The following is a 16,157-nucleotide window of genomic DNA, read 5'->3' on the forward strand; positions in this document are numbered from 1 at the left end:
ATTATTAATATATATATATATATATATATATATATATATATATATTAAGGAAATCAAAGAAAACCGAACCGAATCATAAGATTTAGGTTTAATCAGTTTAAAACTAAACAAAACCCAATTAGAAATCAAATACTTAATTTATAAATTTTAATTTAATCAATTTAAAATCAAATCAAACTAATATTTATCAATTCGATTCAATTTAATTTTTTTTTATTAATTAATTTAATTTAATTTTTAAATTTTTAATTTTTAATTTTATCACTCTAATTCGATTTAAAATTGAACTGATCGTTATACACCCTTACCTGTGCTCGTCTCCTCAATTCTAAACTTTTAAGACAGCTTGATATTTATTACATTATTTAAAATATAATTTATTATATTGTATAATTATTATTTTATTATATTCAAACTTTTTATATTATTAAATAAAATAATTATATTTTAATTATAAGTTATTGAGGTCATCATTAGTGGGCAACACCACTCCGGATTTTCTTGCTTAATTGGCATCCTAATCATCACTTAAGTTATGATAATTGCGAGACAAACAATTAAGTTGAATGTCACATCACTTGGAATTCCAATGGCAATTTTGTTTCTTTCCAGGATTGGAAGCTCGCGACAAACGATTGCTTAATCATGGAGCCAACTTTAATGGTACTGCAATAAAATCTATGAAGATTGGCCTTTTTCCCTGCTTCCTGCACTACAGGCATATAATAGGGTGAGGTTGGAGAGAGGAGAGGGCGCGCGGTGGTTCTGGGAATTTGACCTCTCGGTGTAAACCTAAGCCAAGGTTAGTGCTCTGACCGGTGAGTTTTAGGTAATGGTTGGCCCAAATTTGATCCCCACCCCCTTCCCTTCAAGTTTCAACACCGCCCTTTATTGTTGTCTTTTAAAGAATTTTAAAAACTATTATTTTTCAATTAACTTGATTTTAATTAGGATTCAAATGAGACCTTATATTGTTCAATTAATTTAATATTTTTTCATATGAAAAAAATCATTAAAAGCCATAATAATTTCATATGTTTATAAAAATACTACTCTTAATAGCATTTTCATAAGTTACTATTGTGTTGCATTAAGGATGTAGAAATTATAAAGAGTAATATGATATGACTCTGAAAATATTATTCTCAGTGATATTTTTAAGATTATTAACCTTACATTTTATTAAAAAGTTAATGATTTAATTTGTAAAAAAAAAACTATTTAGAGTGACATTTTTAAAAATAAAAAATATTTTTTACAATTTAATACACTTAAAAATTCTTTTAGGAGTGACTTTAGTTTTATTATAAACATTTCTTTAAAACTTTTCTTTTCAATGACTCTTTTTAAGTAAATATTATTTTTATAAATAATTTTAAATTCACACTATAATTATAAATATTTTTTTAACACTTTTTTTAATAATTAATCCTTTTTAGACCATCTCTTGTTTTAATGGTTTGGTTGTATTATGGTCAAGGGCTTGTCTCCATTATGGACTTCAAGCGCCTCCTTTTAATGATATTAACATCTATCTTTGAGAAATAATAATTTTACTTTTTATAAAATAATTTTTTTTAATAATAAGAAAAAAAAATCAGTGAGAAAGAACTGGAGAAAGTACACAGAAAAGCTGAAACAAAGGCCCACTTGCCCTTTCTTCTTCCTAAATGTTTTCCTTGCAACTCACAATCCCTAATTTCATACTCACACCGTTTTGCTCTCCTTTACGCACCAAAGCATTCCCAAATCATTGGCCAAAACCCTAAACAATACACGGCCCTCTCTCTCTATCTCTCTCTCTCTATCTCCCTTTTCTTCAACTTCAAAAGCATTTTTCTTTCAATTTTTTATTTTTATTTTGAAAAAAAGGTTAAAGTAAAAAGCTTGATAATCAAACAGGGAAAGCTTATATATATGTGTGTATGTTGTATGTATATGATCAAACGTGTAGATGCATGTCGGTGGAATAACGGGGGATCTGAATTGGTTCCTTCAATTTATATTCACGCTATTTATCATAGCTTTAGGATTGCTTTACCTGGTCAAGAATACGGCGTCGAAGTACTTCGAGGTCGGCACCAATTTCGAAGGTGGGGGCGGTGGAGGTGGCACCACTAATCGGGATCGTGCGGTTCCGACCATTCATATGGAAATGGAGGACTCTTCTTGTGCTAATTGCGGCAATAATGGGACTAAGAGGTGCTCACGTTGTAAATCCGTTAGATACTGGTACATTTCTTTTCCAGTTTGTTAATTATGGTTGTGGTTGTAATTAGTTACATGCTTTATTATTTTGATGATGATTGTTATCTGGGAGTTGCTTGAAACATTGGCTTATACTGTTGGTAATCTTTAATGATAGCAATTTGTTTTGGGGATGGGGGAGTTCTTAAAGAGATTAGTTGTCTAAAAGTTCTTGCTTTTATCTTTTCGAAACTTTAATGCTGGTATCAAGTTCTTTACAATGAAATATGGGATTTTTTGTTAGTTCAAGAAGGAGCACCAGAAGAGTGTCGCAGTTTTGTAAATGCCGTTTCTATTACCTTCCCTAGATTGAATTACTCAAAGAGAACCCTAATCTAATTTGGCCAACTACATAATTTTATCAAGCACAAGCTCTTGCTAGCTTGGAACAAATTATTTGTTTTTAAAAATATGCCTGTTTCTCCTTTCTATAAATGTATAATGTTAAATAATGTACTTTGATATACTGTGCAAATAGTTTCTAATGCTTCTACAAAAATAATAACTGTTTATTTGTTTCCTGTTTATAGTGTTTATGCTTGTTATATGTTTTCTCCTCTTTCTGCATTTTTAACTTTAAAGGTTTATGTTTGTGTTTCTTTATTTTCATAGTTGCTAATGGCAGTTGGTAGATGTTATTTCAAAGGATCATTTTGGGTCATTGTTTCAAATTACATGGACGTTTTAACGTTTACTCTTTGTGTTCATTCCAGCTCAGTAAAATGCCAAGAAGCCCACTGGAAATCTGGGCATAAGTCAAAATGCAAGGATTTTGTCAGGGTAAATTCAACACAAAATTCAAAATCCAGCTTTGGATTAAAAGCTTCAGGTATTGAGGGTGGAGCTTTTTCTGGCATTGCGCCGGTTCCTGCTAATGGGACCACTAAGCTTATAAAGAAGCCAAGAAAGGTATATTTAGTGACATAAATCTTTTGGTTCTGTTGTTTTCTAGGGTGCCACTAGGGTTGGCTAACTGATTAGTGTTCTATAAAGAGAAATCATTAATTTACACTTGTAACTTTCAGGTTCTTTTCTCCTATGATGACTTCATTAAACTTTACTACTGGGACAAGGCAGCATTCCCTCCTTGTGGGCTCTTAAATTGTGGAAACAGGTCAGATTTACCATACTTGCGAGCTATTTATGTTCACTTTTAAATAAATCATGCATTTCCATGGCTCCCCTGCAGATATAAGCATGTTACTAAAGTCAACTAAGCCTTAATTCCAATATAGTTTAACTTTTTCCTCCATTCCTTTTGGTTTAGGGAACATGTTCAGTATGCTATCTTTTTGGCTTATTTTGTTCAATTCTGCATTCTATGCACAGTTGCTTTGCCAATGTGGTTCTGCAATGCCTCACATTCACACGGCCACTTGTTGGCTACTTGTTGGAGAAAGGTCATCAAAGAGAATGTGAGTTTGGAAAGTAGATCTATTTATGGCCCTTTTTTTTCCCTCTTTTCTGGGAAGAATTCAAACAGATACTTTACTGTCAAATTTGCTTCTCAGGTGGGCACAATGATTGGTGCTTTCTTTGTGAATTTCAAGAACATGTTGAAAGAGTAAGCAAAAATTCGCATTCCTTTTCACCTATGAGTATCCTGTCTCGCTTGCCCAACATTGGTGGTAATCTTGGTTATGGAAGACAAGAGGACGCTCACGAGTTTATGAGGTGAGTATTACTTGCCTAGTCGCCTTGGATCCAGTTTACCTGTTTCTTTTGTATGTTCAACATTCCATTGGTTTAGGTTTGCCATTGATACGATGCAATCAGTGTGCCTTGATGAATTTGGTGGAGAAAAAGCTGTCTATCCTGCCTTTCAAGAAACAACTTTTATTCAACATGTATTTGGTGGTCACCTACAATCTCAGGTCATGCTTCATATTTTACTGAGACCAGACAATTTAGTTCTTTTATGTGAAGCATTCTTTTTATTGTCTGCATAGAGTGAAGTATTATTCTGATGGCATACCATTGCTCGGAACTTTCTTCTTTTTTTTTTTCTCTCTTGGTTAAACAAGAACAGTTGATTTGCTTTTGAACTCAGCTCTTCCCCGAAAGATCTGATATGAGAGGGTGGACGGACACCTTTTTAGAATGACTTTCCTTTTTTGCCCTGCTTAATTTGTAGAAATTACATACAAGGAGAAATAGTGAATGCATTAGAATGGAATCAGTAATGATTTGTTTCTCTCGTTTTTCCACCTTTGGCTGCTTACATTGAAATGAAATGAAGAAAATAAAAGAACTTTTGCAAGTAAAAGACTAAAAAGAGGAGTGATGCCAACTGTCTTGATTGGTTGAAAGGCCTATCAATAGAATATAACTTCGTGAAATCAACTCTGGAGTGGGGGAAGGGGAGATCGTCGGTCTGCCTGAACTTTCTGTTGCTTATATTAATCGAAAAAATCCTATGGAGAAAGGTTTCTTGTTGTTTGTGGGCTTTCATTTGAAATTATTCCGGCCTGCCTAAGATTTTATTTGCAAGTGATTTCAAGATGTTGTTGCAGTTTGACATATTCATGTGTTATGGTCTTGATTTACTTGTATTTTTTTTACATTAAACTAGTCCAAGCTCTATGTTTGGCAGTGGTCTAGGCAAGCTTTATGGTTTCCATGTGCTTTTATCCAGCCTTATAAAAATTTTGTTTCAACTTGTAAAATCAAGAGTTTACCACTCCACATATGGAAAATGTTCCCAAACTTACTTAGAATTGAAAATTGATTAAAACATTTCAAACTCACTTGTTGCAATGTTAAAATTGCTAAAATCATTTCTTTTACAGTGATTCAATAAAAAAGATTAAATGGGCTGGTTTGAAGACAATATAAATGGACTTTTTACACAAATGAAAGAGCCCATGTAGACAGCTAATCAGCCAGCCCCAATTTTAACACAAAAACAGTGGATTTAATGTAAATTAGGGATCTAATTGGAAAAAAAAAAAAAAAAAAAAGAAAAACTAATGCAGCAGCTTCCTCCATTCTTTGCCTCATCTCTGCGAGACTCTCTTAATCACTCTCTCATCTCATCTGCGACTCAAGCCATGGGAATATAGTTTCAAATTTTCAATTCTTATGCAGCTCCCTTTGTTCAACAAGCAATATAACCAAAAAAAAAAATAAAAAATAAAAATGGTTCTTTGCTCAATTAGATGACATGATCTGGATAATACTGATGAGATATTGTTGGATTATATGTTAATTCTTTTCTAGAATGCTTAATATGCATAAATATGTGTATATATTTTTATTCAATGCTATTTTTCTTGTTTATAAAATCTTATGATTTTAGGGTTTGATTTTATGCACCCTCCATTGGTCTTGGTTAAAAAAGTGTTTTTGATAACCTTGCTTGTACCTTTGTATTTAAACTGATCCAGTCTCTTGTTTCTGTAGTGGTTCTGACAGCCTTTATGTTTTTATTGAATAACTTTCTCAGGTGATATGTACAAAATGTGACAAGATTTCAAATCAGTTTGAAAATATGATGGATTTAACTGTTGAAATACACGGCGATGCTGCATCCTTGGAGGAATGTCTTGATCAATTCACGGTCAAAGAGTGGCTTCATGGAGAAAATATGTACAAATGTGATGGGTATTCCCTTGCCCTGTCCTATTTGTCTTGCAACATTAGATTGTTTACTTTGAATGTTCTTTTTAGCATTTGTTCAATGTATAGTGTGAACATTGAGCACTGCACTTTATGTACACAATCTTTGACGATCATGTTTGCTTTTAAGCAACTGATGGGGCCTTTTATCTTTTTTAATCCTCTAGTTGAGCCATAGCTGTGGCTTTACAATAATTTCAAACGGTAATGGGATTTGACTGGGTTTGATATTTGAATTTGTACCTTAGATTTGTGTGACAGCTAACTTTTTTAAAAAGGTAATTGTTGAGGTTGTTTCAGTCAGAAATTTATATTTTCATTTAGTTACAGCTGTGATTGGGCATGTGGATTGATAGAGATGCTGTATTTGGACATTTTGCGTAACCCTGCTACTTAAGCCCTACCCATTTAACATTTGGAATGTTGTGTCTTATTTTAGAAAATTTGCTTCCTATTTATTATTGGTTTATAATTTTCCTAATCTGGGATTACTTGCTCCAATATGATTAGTAATCATTAAATCTCTGTACCTGTTTAACTTGGTTTTTTCTCTTAGGTTTAGGTTTTTGACAATGGAAATTTCAGTATTTTGATTTAGATTGGAGTCTCTACTCTCTTTTCCCCTCTTCTCATTCTTTTCCTCTGCTGCTACAGTATTTGGGCTGCTGTTCACGGCTTGAAAACTGCCTCCAATTTCTACTATACTCACAGCTTTAGTTCAAACTCCTTACCCTAGTATCCTTCTTTAAATCATGACCCTAAATCTCATCAATTGCTTGAGATTTACCCACCATAGAAGCATTATATGGAGATGAGGAAAATAATTTATGTAGCCAACCCTTAGTTCTCTCTCTTGGCAGCCAACTCCTATTAGTTTTTGGTGAAAATTTAATTGAGTTGAGTTAGAGTTCTGAGTTCAATATGCCTTGCGCAAGGATTCTTTTTTTTTTTTTTTTCCTTTACATATTGATCCTATAATATATCAAACCCAGTAGAAGTTAGCAGTGACGTAATTATCAACTAAAGTGGTTTACAAACTGCAACTAATTTCTATGTTTTTATGTCTTCTTCTTTTTTGTGTTATCAGAGGCAATTTACTCTTGTTTGCAGGTGCAATGACTATGTCAAGGCATGGAAGCGTCTAACCATTCATCGGGCTCCAAATATTCTCACAATTGCCTTAAAAAGATTTCAGGTCTCAGCTGCACATACTTGTATGGATGTTTCAAGTTTTTTAAAAACCCTTCTAAGCCTCAATTGCTTTGTTGTGTCAGAATCTTTAAGATTTGCTAAACTTTTGCATGTCTTCTAATTTTATCTGTTAACAAAAATTTTACAGAGTGGGAGGTTCGGAAAACTTAACAAAAGAGTAACCTTTCCTGAGACATTAGATCTGAGCCCCTATACGAGTGACGGTGATGGTACAGATTTATACAAGCTTTATGCTGTTGTGGTCCATGTGGATATGCTGAATGCTTCATTTTTTGGTCATTACATCTGCTATATTAAGGATTTCCATGGAAACTGGTACAGAGTTGATGACTGTAAGGTAGAAACTCTCTCCCCTCCCTTCTAACCCCCTATTCTCTTCATATGTACATTCACTCATTTTTCTACATATCTAACCCTATCTACCCATTTGTGCAGATTTAGTTATACTCATATTTTCAAAACCTATCTACCCCCATTTGCCCATTTGTACATTATGAGGTTTCCTCGTATTTCTAAAATTATAACATAAAATTGCTTGCTTGCTATTTTGCAGATAGCATAAAAAAAATTTTCTGCTTTAAAAAAAAATGGTTGCGCCTCAATCTATTTATCATCATTGCTAATGGTGGAACCTAATTTTAGTGTCTGTCCTTATAGCATGAAAAGTTTTTGTGTGGGATTCCATGCATATTGGGCCTCACCAATTCTATTGATCTGACGCTTTAGTTGGACACTAGTAGGATCTTAATGAAAAAGATGGATGTCTAGTTATCTCTATTAATTTCAGCTAAGGTTCATATTCAACATGTAGGTGGCTAGGATGAAATATGTGTCCCATGATAGAAGGAGATGGGATGGTCGACTTTAGCTCATGTAGTAAGGAGGAGTAGTTTTGGGGTTGTGGGGCTTTAGCATGAAAAAGCACACAATTGTGCTGTTCTTGGAGTTTTCTGTATGATGTACAGATTTTTCATTTTCCTCTCTTGGCATGACTTTTCTCAGGTTCAAAATGTTGAATTGGAGGAAGTTCTTTCTCAGGGAGCATATATGCTTTTATATAGCAGGTATCGAGCTAATACCTAGCATCTACTGGTTAACATCCAATCTCAATTGCATATTTGAGTTTTGCATATATCTATGAATTTTGTGCATCTACAATATGGTTGCTTGGTATAATCATGCAGTTGGCTGACTAGATGCATGAATGTTCACAAATATTCAAACTTCCGGAAAAGAATGGAGCCAATAAAAATATGGCATGGAAGATTGATGTTGTGTTATTACGTTTGGCTCAAGCAATGTTGCATTTCTGGACTGCGTGGTACTTCAGAGCCAATTGTCAATGGATCCAGAAGGGGTTAAGTGGCTTGACTTGGTGGCAATGATTTGAGATCTCCTGTTTCCTTCAATTTGCCAGGCCCTTTAACCCTTGTCCTTGGCATTTTTTGCATTTGCATAGACACTTAGTAAAGAGAGGTTGAAATATTTAGTTACTGTTTGATCATTGTTTGTCTGATCAACATAGTCCTGTTAAAATGCATGAAAATTATTAATTGAAAATTTCTTTTGATGGTTCTCTTATGATTTTATTTTGCCTGTGGTGGGGCAGGGTTTCTGTTAGACCATCATGTCTTAGAATCATGGAACCTGCAAAAGAGCAGCATCCGCCAACAAAAGTGGAATTAGGTAGCTGCACAAACAAGAAAATTGAATTCACGAACCAAAAAGTCAGTTGCTTCCCAGTTCTGGAATCTGTTCATGCCACAAGCACTTCTGGGTCTCTAGTATCTGAAAGGAATTCAGAATTTGTAAATGAATGTGATGCTGCATCAAGTTCAGCTGTTTCGATGGATATTTCCTTGTGTGGAAATGAGTCATCTTCTAGAGTTGACTCCAAAGATATGGATATGAATAAGTTCAAGCCTTTGCATTCATGTGGTACAGTGGAGGTCTCAAACTGTGATAAGGATGCAACAATTGCATTTAATTCTGAAGCTGCAGGTGAAGATTCAGAGCTTATGAATGCAATTGATTCTTATTCGAATATGCGTGCTCCAACAGAGATTTCTGACTGTGAGAAGGTTTCATCTTCTGCAACCAACTCCAAAGCTGTGGTGATAGAAGATTCAGTCAATACAGATCAAGTTAACGGTGAATCAAGTTCTGGTATTGTGAAGGACATCAAAGTTAACGGCACTCTCTATTCCTTTTCAGGCATGGCAGCAACCAAACCTCACAATTTGAAACGTGAATTACCCTTGAGTGGTTCAGACGATGATTATAGGAACAGCGGAGCCAAGAGAGCAGAAACAACAGAGAGTTGTTGATAAGTGTGGAACATTTTCTCACTAATTATTGGTTCATAGATTTTTTTTTTTTATCCCATCAGCAAAGGAGTTGATTAGGGAATTTTTGTACGGGGTTCCATTATTTTCTGAAATATTGGATGTCATTGGTAACAATTGTAGATGAAGTCAACCCAAGCTACGAGGATGTCACTACAATACTTAGCTCTGTATGACATTGCTGTTGAGAGAAACATCTGATAAGAGTTTCACATCTAAAATGATGTCTTTTCTGTAAAAAGCAGCCTTTTAGTCTCTTAATCACAATCTCAAAGGGAAGCGTAGAGGTGAGGACTTCTGAATGGCATGTCGTTTTCATCAAAGGACAGGTGCTTGTCTGCATTAATATCTGAAATCCAACGTATGTTCCTCACTTTCTCAATACTGGTTGATTTGCAAATCACTGAATTCTTGTCATACTAAAAAAAAAAATAGCGTAATTACCAAAAAAAAAAAAATCAAGCCTTTTCGTGTTATGATAATCTAATTCAAAAATTTAATCTTTGTTAAAAATAAATAAATTTTTAAGAATTGTTAAAATTTTATTTAATTTTTATCAGTCTCAATTTTTAACTTTATTAATTTGTTTATGACAAATCAATATTATGATATTCATCAACCTTTTCTTAACATAATAAGGATTTAAATTTTTTAGTCTGATATAATTGCCAAGGTGGCCTTTTTCAGTTAATAGGCTGAATTTTTTTTTTATTTTGAATAAATTGCATTCTTTTTTTTTTTAACAAGAAAATAATATTGCATTCATGTGTACAAGACCCTTAGAAGCCCATAAAGAAAACAAACCCAAACCCAAATTAACATGGGTTAGGGGCCCTTTTATGCGGTTTCTTTCGGGAAGCAGCGTTTCTGGATGTAATTAGCCAGGGTTATCAATTGGTTGTTCCCAAATTAAACTACAAGACCTTCACTTAGGTCTCTGGACTTGCTACTATTTCATTTTTCTTAAAGAAAAAATGTAGATACACGCAGGAGTCAGTACTTGGAATTAGTATACACAGTAAATAAGAGTGCTGAGAAGAACTACAAAAAAAGTCTACCCTGGACGTTATATAATTGGCTTAACATCTTCACAATTCTCAAATTTTATCCTTTGAGCACTGTCCTTGTAGGACATTTGGTTCCATGTTGTCCCCTGGTTTACACCTTCCAAACCAACAATAAGGATATAGTTATTTACTGCAACATAAATAAAAAGACCATGAAAACTGAAAAACTCGGCAACAAGAACCTCAGAACTTGCAAATAAAAATGGCAATTCAAGCAGGATATTTAACAGTAGTTCTTTCTACCCTCACAACATATTACAGTTTGCTGATCATATATGATTAGAAAGGGATGGTTAGATGCACCTTCTCCATAATAATTAACAATCACTACACCATGTTGTTCTTGCTTCTCTAGATCAATCAAATGAATTCATTCTCACTATGGCAACAAAGTAATAGCATAATAGGGCATCATTGCAAAATATGGTAACTTCTTGCAGAGTTACAACAATATAATTTTCTAGCTTTGCTCCAATTTACTTTCCGAGTTTATAATTGAGCTAGAAATAAAATCCAGTTGGAGGAAGACTTACTACAGAAACTAGACAATATGAATTTGGAGGTTTGAGACAATTTGCCTAAACTTGGGAATGAATGGGCTTAAAAATATATTGGCTAATGCATCTAATATATCCGATAACTAGAAATTTAAGAATGCTTTTCTTCTCAACTCAAGACTATTATTGTAGATTTAAGCCAAAAGTAAAAAAAAGGTGAAGCCAGTCTTGCATTTTAGATAAAGCAGGGATGAAGAATTGAAATTACCATAAAATTTCATAGCAGGATTCTTCCCTCCCTTCACAAGTTCCAACATGAAGATGTTTCCCTCTCTTAGGTCATTTGCTTTGGCAAACTCGTTCCAGCCACATCCTATATAAACTTTGCCATTGTTATCTGTCCCTAACGATACTAACCATGAACTTCCCCTTTCATTTGTAAGGATCATCTCAGAACATTTGCCAATTAGATCATTCCTCCTTGCAAAATGTATTGGAATTTGCTGCATTCAAACTCCTTATATGAGCAATAATTTGCGATTATTGGTGAAAGAAAGATGCATGGGGTTAGTAGTACTCACTAGGCGAGAGTTTTGAATGTGAGATGCCTTCATAGTGACATAAAAATGGGGAAGCCTGACTGATGAAGAACTAGCTTCTCCATCTTGACATCTATTGGCCTTAGGATTTACTTTCAACCCTGCAAACATCATTGGCTAGAAAAATATCAAGTCTCTAATCAATAAGAACAAGATAATTCCTTTGCAAGTCCAAAGTGTTGCTGAGAAGTGTGTATTCTCCTAGAATGAAAAAATAATTCCTAGCAAAAAATTTGAATGTTGATTCTTTTATTGGCCCAATTAAATAAAAAAATTTAACAAGTCTATATTCAAATTATTTTTTTATTAGCCAACTAAATTAAAAATTAGCTGTCCATATTTTTTTAAATTTCTTTCTAAGTAATAAAAAAGAAATTTTAAAAAGACCAAAATTGTGTGTAAAGCACAATAAAAGACACTTATATTTAAATATTAAGTCTGTCATTAGCCCTTCTTAAGTCTAAATGTTGCATCCATCACCTATATAATGTGTCAAGAGCTTATGCATCTACCTTCCCCTTACAGATAACTAAAACTTTTTTTAGTTAGTACCATTCCGTTTTCATCTTCCCCAGCCCCGGCCCCAAACTTCCATTCCATGTTAATTTTTTGCTATCACTATTACAAATGCAATGATGTAATCTTCCAAGTATATGAGGTAATGTTTGACAAATTTTTTTCCTACTTCAGTGATTTCCAAACAATAAATCAAGAAGTTACTGTAAATTATAGGTGAAACTTCATGGATTTATGCAATTCCGACAAATCAGAAAGCTAAATCATGTTAATTAACATGGCTCGTGTATGACAAACATAGTTCTGTTGCCTTATTAGATTCATGTTCTTCTACCCGAAAAAAAGGGACAGCAAGAAACCAAAAAAAGATGAGACTTTATCACTTTGTCCTGCATCAGGAAAAAAAAAGAAGCTAAATAGAACTTACTACACATTTTCAATACAGGCTTCTTCTCCTTTTCAATGAGCTCAAAAATGAAAGAATCTCCTGGACGAAGGTCATTTGCATCGCGGAACGCCTGCCAACCGTGAATATAAGCTGGACCATCTGGCTTTTTGTTCCATAACTTTGCTGGCCAAGACCGTCCCTTTAGATCCATAAGAATCATCTTACAACATCTATTGCTCAGATTGTTCAGCCTTGCAAATTTTGCCGGAATATACTGTTTGAAAATAAAATACAAGGGAATAAATTTTTAAGCCATGCATATTTTTGGAAGCAAAGGTACTAAATACCAACCAATCTTGACCGACAGGCACTGCGAGATGTCACTTTTGCAACAAAGTAAGGATGTTCAAGAGCAGAAGAACTAGCTTTCACTTCAAAGTTAGTCATAGCTTGCTTCTTCTTTTTGGGCTTCCCTGAATCATTGAATAACATTTGAGAAACAACATTCACTAACCATAGAAGAAAACATTGTTGAGTCTATCACCATTAGCATAGGATAAGCATTCCATCTACCAAGAATCAGATGGCATTTGATTTGTTCTGATTCAAAAACATGAAGCATTTTTTAGGCTATGTTTTTTAATATTTTATCATCTCCAGAGTTTTAAGGAATATTGTTTTTCTTGACATTTGAAGTGTGCAATTGATCTCAAAATTGGAGAAAACATTGTTGAAAATACAAATCATGCCTAAACTAATGGCCAACTAAGTGAAGCAACAAGCCTTACGTTCAGCATATACAAAACTGGCAATTAACTTGAACAGGCATACTATGACACACAGCAATGAACTTACTGGTACCACATTCTTTTGCTAGTTCTTCTTCTGGAATTTTCTGCAATTGAACTCCACATGTGAGTAGTAATTCATGATTATCAATGAAAATATTATGTTTTGGGTTAGTACTCACCCTCTGAGATTTTTCAATGTAAGATGACTTCTTAGTGACACTAAAATGGTGATGTTTGATTGATGAGGATCCAGCTTGCACATCGTGATAAATCAACTCCTCTTTAGCCTCAGTATTTGTTTGCAGCCCTTCACAGCATCATTGATCAGAAAAACATGAAGTGTTCAACCATTAAGAATAAGAAAAAGAATTATCTTCACCAAGACAAAGTCACTGTGCAAGTCAACTGAGTTAATGAGAAGTGTTTATACTTTCCGAAAAATCAAGCATAATCAACAAACAAAGACAGTATCCACATCTTCATCAAACATTATTTTTCAAGAGTAAACATAAGCAGTGATATCTCCAACTTCTGCTTTGTAGATAGCTAGAACATTATTGTTATTATTATTATTATTATTATTATTCCTAATTTCATGACCAAACTTCCATATCATATTGATCTTTCAGGCACTGATACAAATGAGGCTGTTGCTAACTAGCTATTGATATTTCTAAGTTGTAATCTCTACTTTAGTGTTTGTTAAACAACTACATAAATCATCAGTAATCATACAAAAAAGAGAAGAGAAAAACTGTTATTAAAAAAAAAGAAAAAATATACAAATTTCAAAGACGAGGACAACTCACCACATAATTTCAATGTAGGTATCTTCTGCTTTTCAATGTGTTCAAAAATTAAAGAATCTCCTGCCTTAAGATTATTTGCAGCACGGAAGGAAGTCCAACCGCGTCCAATATAAATTTGACCATCTGATTTCTTGCACCATAACATTGCTGGCCAAGACCTTCCCTTTTGATTCATAAGAATCATCTTGCAACGTCTATTGCATAGATTGTGCGTCCTTGCAAATTTAATTGGAATATGCTGCTCGGAAGTATAAATTTTAGAGGGTATGTAAAAAACAATTTAACCCATACATATTTTCTATAACACAGGTATTGAGTACCAACCAATCTACTTCGCCCAGCGCTGTAAGATGTCAGTTTTACCACAAAGTAACGCTCTTCATGAACAGAAGAAGTAGCTTTTCCTTCTAAGGTAGTCCTGGCATGCTTCTTCCTGTTGGACTTCTCTGAATCATTGAAATACAACACAATTAGGACATAGCATTCTATAATATAATAGTCAATAATGAAGAAAACATGTTGAATCTATCACCACAAGCATTCCATCTACTATAAATCGGTTGGTCTTTATTTCATTCAAAGAATTAGATAAATAGGTGAAGTCATGTTGCTAATGATTTTAAATTTTAACTCTTTTAGGACTTAATTTGTACATGAACTTCTCAACCTATTCAATATTCATATAACCCTCCTGAAACTATATGCACCTATTGAAATAAAAAAAAAAAAATCAAGTCACATGATTTATGATATTATTCTCTAATACCATTATATTTTCAAATTATTATAAAAAATTGGGCTTTGCTAGTGTTTCTCTATTTTGACAAGAAAGTATTACCTACAGAGCTTCCAATATCACAAATCAATTCTTTAAAATACTAAAGAATTCTCCTAACGTTACCAAACTGAAAAAAATGAGGGTGTGTTTACTTTTTAGGGATAGGAAAATCTGTACAGAGAATGAGAGAGTTGGAGAGATCATGTGCTTAGAGGATAAACTAACAACTTTTATGTGTGGAATTAAAATGAAAAACCATATGATCTAAGAAGATCCTTGTAAAATTTTCCGGGCTAATAGCCCCCCAGATCCCACCAGTGCCTATCAATGGCAATGGCATATGAATTATGAAATTTATCTTGAAATGGGAAAAAGAAAAATGTGCAGAGTTGGAAGCTATAGCCTAGTCTAAAACTAACAGGGAATACAGAAAAGTAAGCAATGAACTTACCAGGACTGGATTTTTTAGCAAATTGTTCCTGAAATTCTATTTTCTCCTCTTTTATATCAAATTCTTCTGTAGGAAAGGAAGGATATTCTCTCAAACAGGCACTTGGTTCAAACACCATGACATCAAAAACCATATCCCCTTCATGTCTAAACACCAAGAAATCACCAACATGCAAGTCATGGTCTTGAACAAACTCTTTCCAACCATCTTCAAAACTCCTACCGTTGATCTTCACAGGCCAAATCTTCCCAGCACGCCCTCTCAATATAGCTCTCTCACAATTTTGTCCCTTCAAGTACTTGAAAAATGAAACAGGAATTGACTGCAAAACATCGATTTCGATCTTAGTTAGTGTGTATATGACAGGGGGGGAGAGAGAGAGAGAGAGAGAGAGAGAGTCTTACAAGTGGATGATGATCAAAACCTGGAAGAACTGGCTGCAAGAAGTGTGGTTTACTGGGAAGCATTGTTTCTGTTGCCATAAAAGAAGAAACGGAGTTAGCCGGCGTTGTGATCATTCTTTGATTTGCGCCTCATATTTTGATCTTTCTTTGCTTCATATTTAACTCCAAAACCAACGCCCAACGACGTTTTCTTTGTTGTTTTCCTGGCAATGTTGTACTGTTATTACTTTTGACCAGTTTACTTTTTACTGGCGAATGGCGTTGGCACGGAAACACGACGGAAGTGAGCCAGTGACCTTTGCCTTTTGCACGTCTCTGTTGCTGTCTCGCTCTCCATTCCACGTACGAAAACCCATTAAAAAAAAAAAAAAAGAAAAAAGAAAAAACCTTGTTGGGTGAGTCTTATTGGAATCTGAAAACTTTCGAATCGGGAAT

The 16,157-nt window shown here is 34.0% G+C and overlaps 2 protein-coding genes across 4 annotated transcripts; one reads left to right on the top strand and one right to left on the bottom strand.

Moving 5' to 3' along the window:
* The first annotated feature begins 1,597 nt into the window (after positions 1-1,597).
* On the top strand, positions 1,598-9,706 carry LOC110657346 (ubiquitin carboxyl-terminal hydrolase 18). The gene is made up of 11 exons (XM_021814516.2): positions 1,598-2,232; positions 2,961-3,156; positions 3,273-3,361; positions 3,577-3,662; positions 3,759-3,921; positions 3,998-4,121; positions 5,693-5,850; positions 6,976-7,060; positions 7,205-7,414; positions 8,080-8,141; positions 8,687-9,706. Exons 1-11 carry the CDS (start codon positions 1,955-1,957, stop codon positions 9,402-9,404), a joined length of 2,169 nt encoding a protein of 722 aa, XP_021670208.2. The 5' UTR covers positions 1,598-1,954; the 3' UTR covers positions 9,405-9,706.
* Positions 9,707-10,331: 625 nt separating this feature from the next.
* On the bottom strand, positions 10,332-16,026 carry LOC110657343 (B3 domain-containing protein REM17). Of its 3 annotated transcripts, none has more exons than XM_021814513.2 (11): positions 15,743-16,026; positions 15,319-15,640; positions 14,414-14,535; positions 14,090-14,327; positions 13,460-13,587; positions 13,345-13,384; positions 12,841-12,962; positions 12,529-12,763; positions 11,568-11,686; positions 11,255-11,489; positions 10,332-10,586 (listed from the first exon to the last, which is right to left on the bottom strand). In XM_021814513.2, the coding sequence occupies exons 2-11, from the start codon at positions 15,449-15,451 to the stop codon at positions 10,489-10,491; spliced, it is 1,470 nt and encodes a 489-aa protein (XP_021670205.2). In that variant the 5' UTR covers positions 15,452-15,640; positions 15,743-16,026; the 3' UTR covers positions 10,332-10,488. The 3 variants fall into 3 exon arrangements, with proteins under 3 accessions (XP_021670205.2, XP_021670204.2, XP_058002134.1); XM_021814512.2 differs by having other exon boundaries at positions 15,723-16,026; XM_058146151.1 differs by lacking the exon at positions 10,332-10,586 and having other exon boundaries at positions 11,318-11,466; positions 15,723-16,026.
* Positions 16,027-16,157: the final 131 nt, after the last annotated feature.

The sequence above is a fragment of the Hevea brasiliensis genome, chromosome 4, assembly GCF_030052815.1.
Source record: "Hevea brasiliensis isolate MT/VB/25A 57/8 chromosome 4, ASM3005281v1, whole genome shotgun sequence".
NCBI classification, from domain to species: Eukaryota; Viridiplantae; Streptophyta; class Magnoliopsida; order Malpighiales; family Euphorbiaceae; genus Hevea; species Hevea brasiliensis.

What these genes read in the sequence shown, in the direction of transcription:
- LOC110657346 (XM_021814516.2), top strand. Translation starts at nt 1,955, where the DNA reads ATGCATGTCGGTGGAATAACGGGGGATCTGAATTGGTTCCTTCAATTT. An exon ending in GAAAGGTCATCAAAGAGAAT is followed by an intron (nt 3,663 to 3,758) that starts GTGAGTTTGGAA and finishes TTTGCTTCTCAG; the next exon opens with GTGGGCACAATGATTGGTGC. An exon ending in TATATGCTTTTATATAGCAG is followed by an intron (nt 8,142 to 8,686) that starts GTATCGAGCTAA and finishes GTGGTGGGGCAG; the next exon opens with GGTTTCTGTTAGACCATCAT.
- LOC110657343 (XM_021814512.2), bottom strand. Translation starts at nt 15,836, where the DNA reads ATGATCACAACGCCGGCTAACTCCGTTTCTTCTTTTATGGCAACAGAA. An exon ending in ACATTGAAAAATCTCAGAGG is followed by an intron (nt 13,385 to 13,459) that starts GTGAGTACTAAC and finishes GTTCAATTGCAG; the next exon opens with AAAATTCCAGAAGAAGAACT. An exon ending in TCCTGCTATGAAATTTTATG is followed by an intron (nt 10,587 to 11,254) that starts GTAATTTCAATT and finishes TTGGTTTGGAAG; the next exon opens with GTGTAAACCAGGGGACAACA.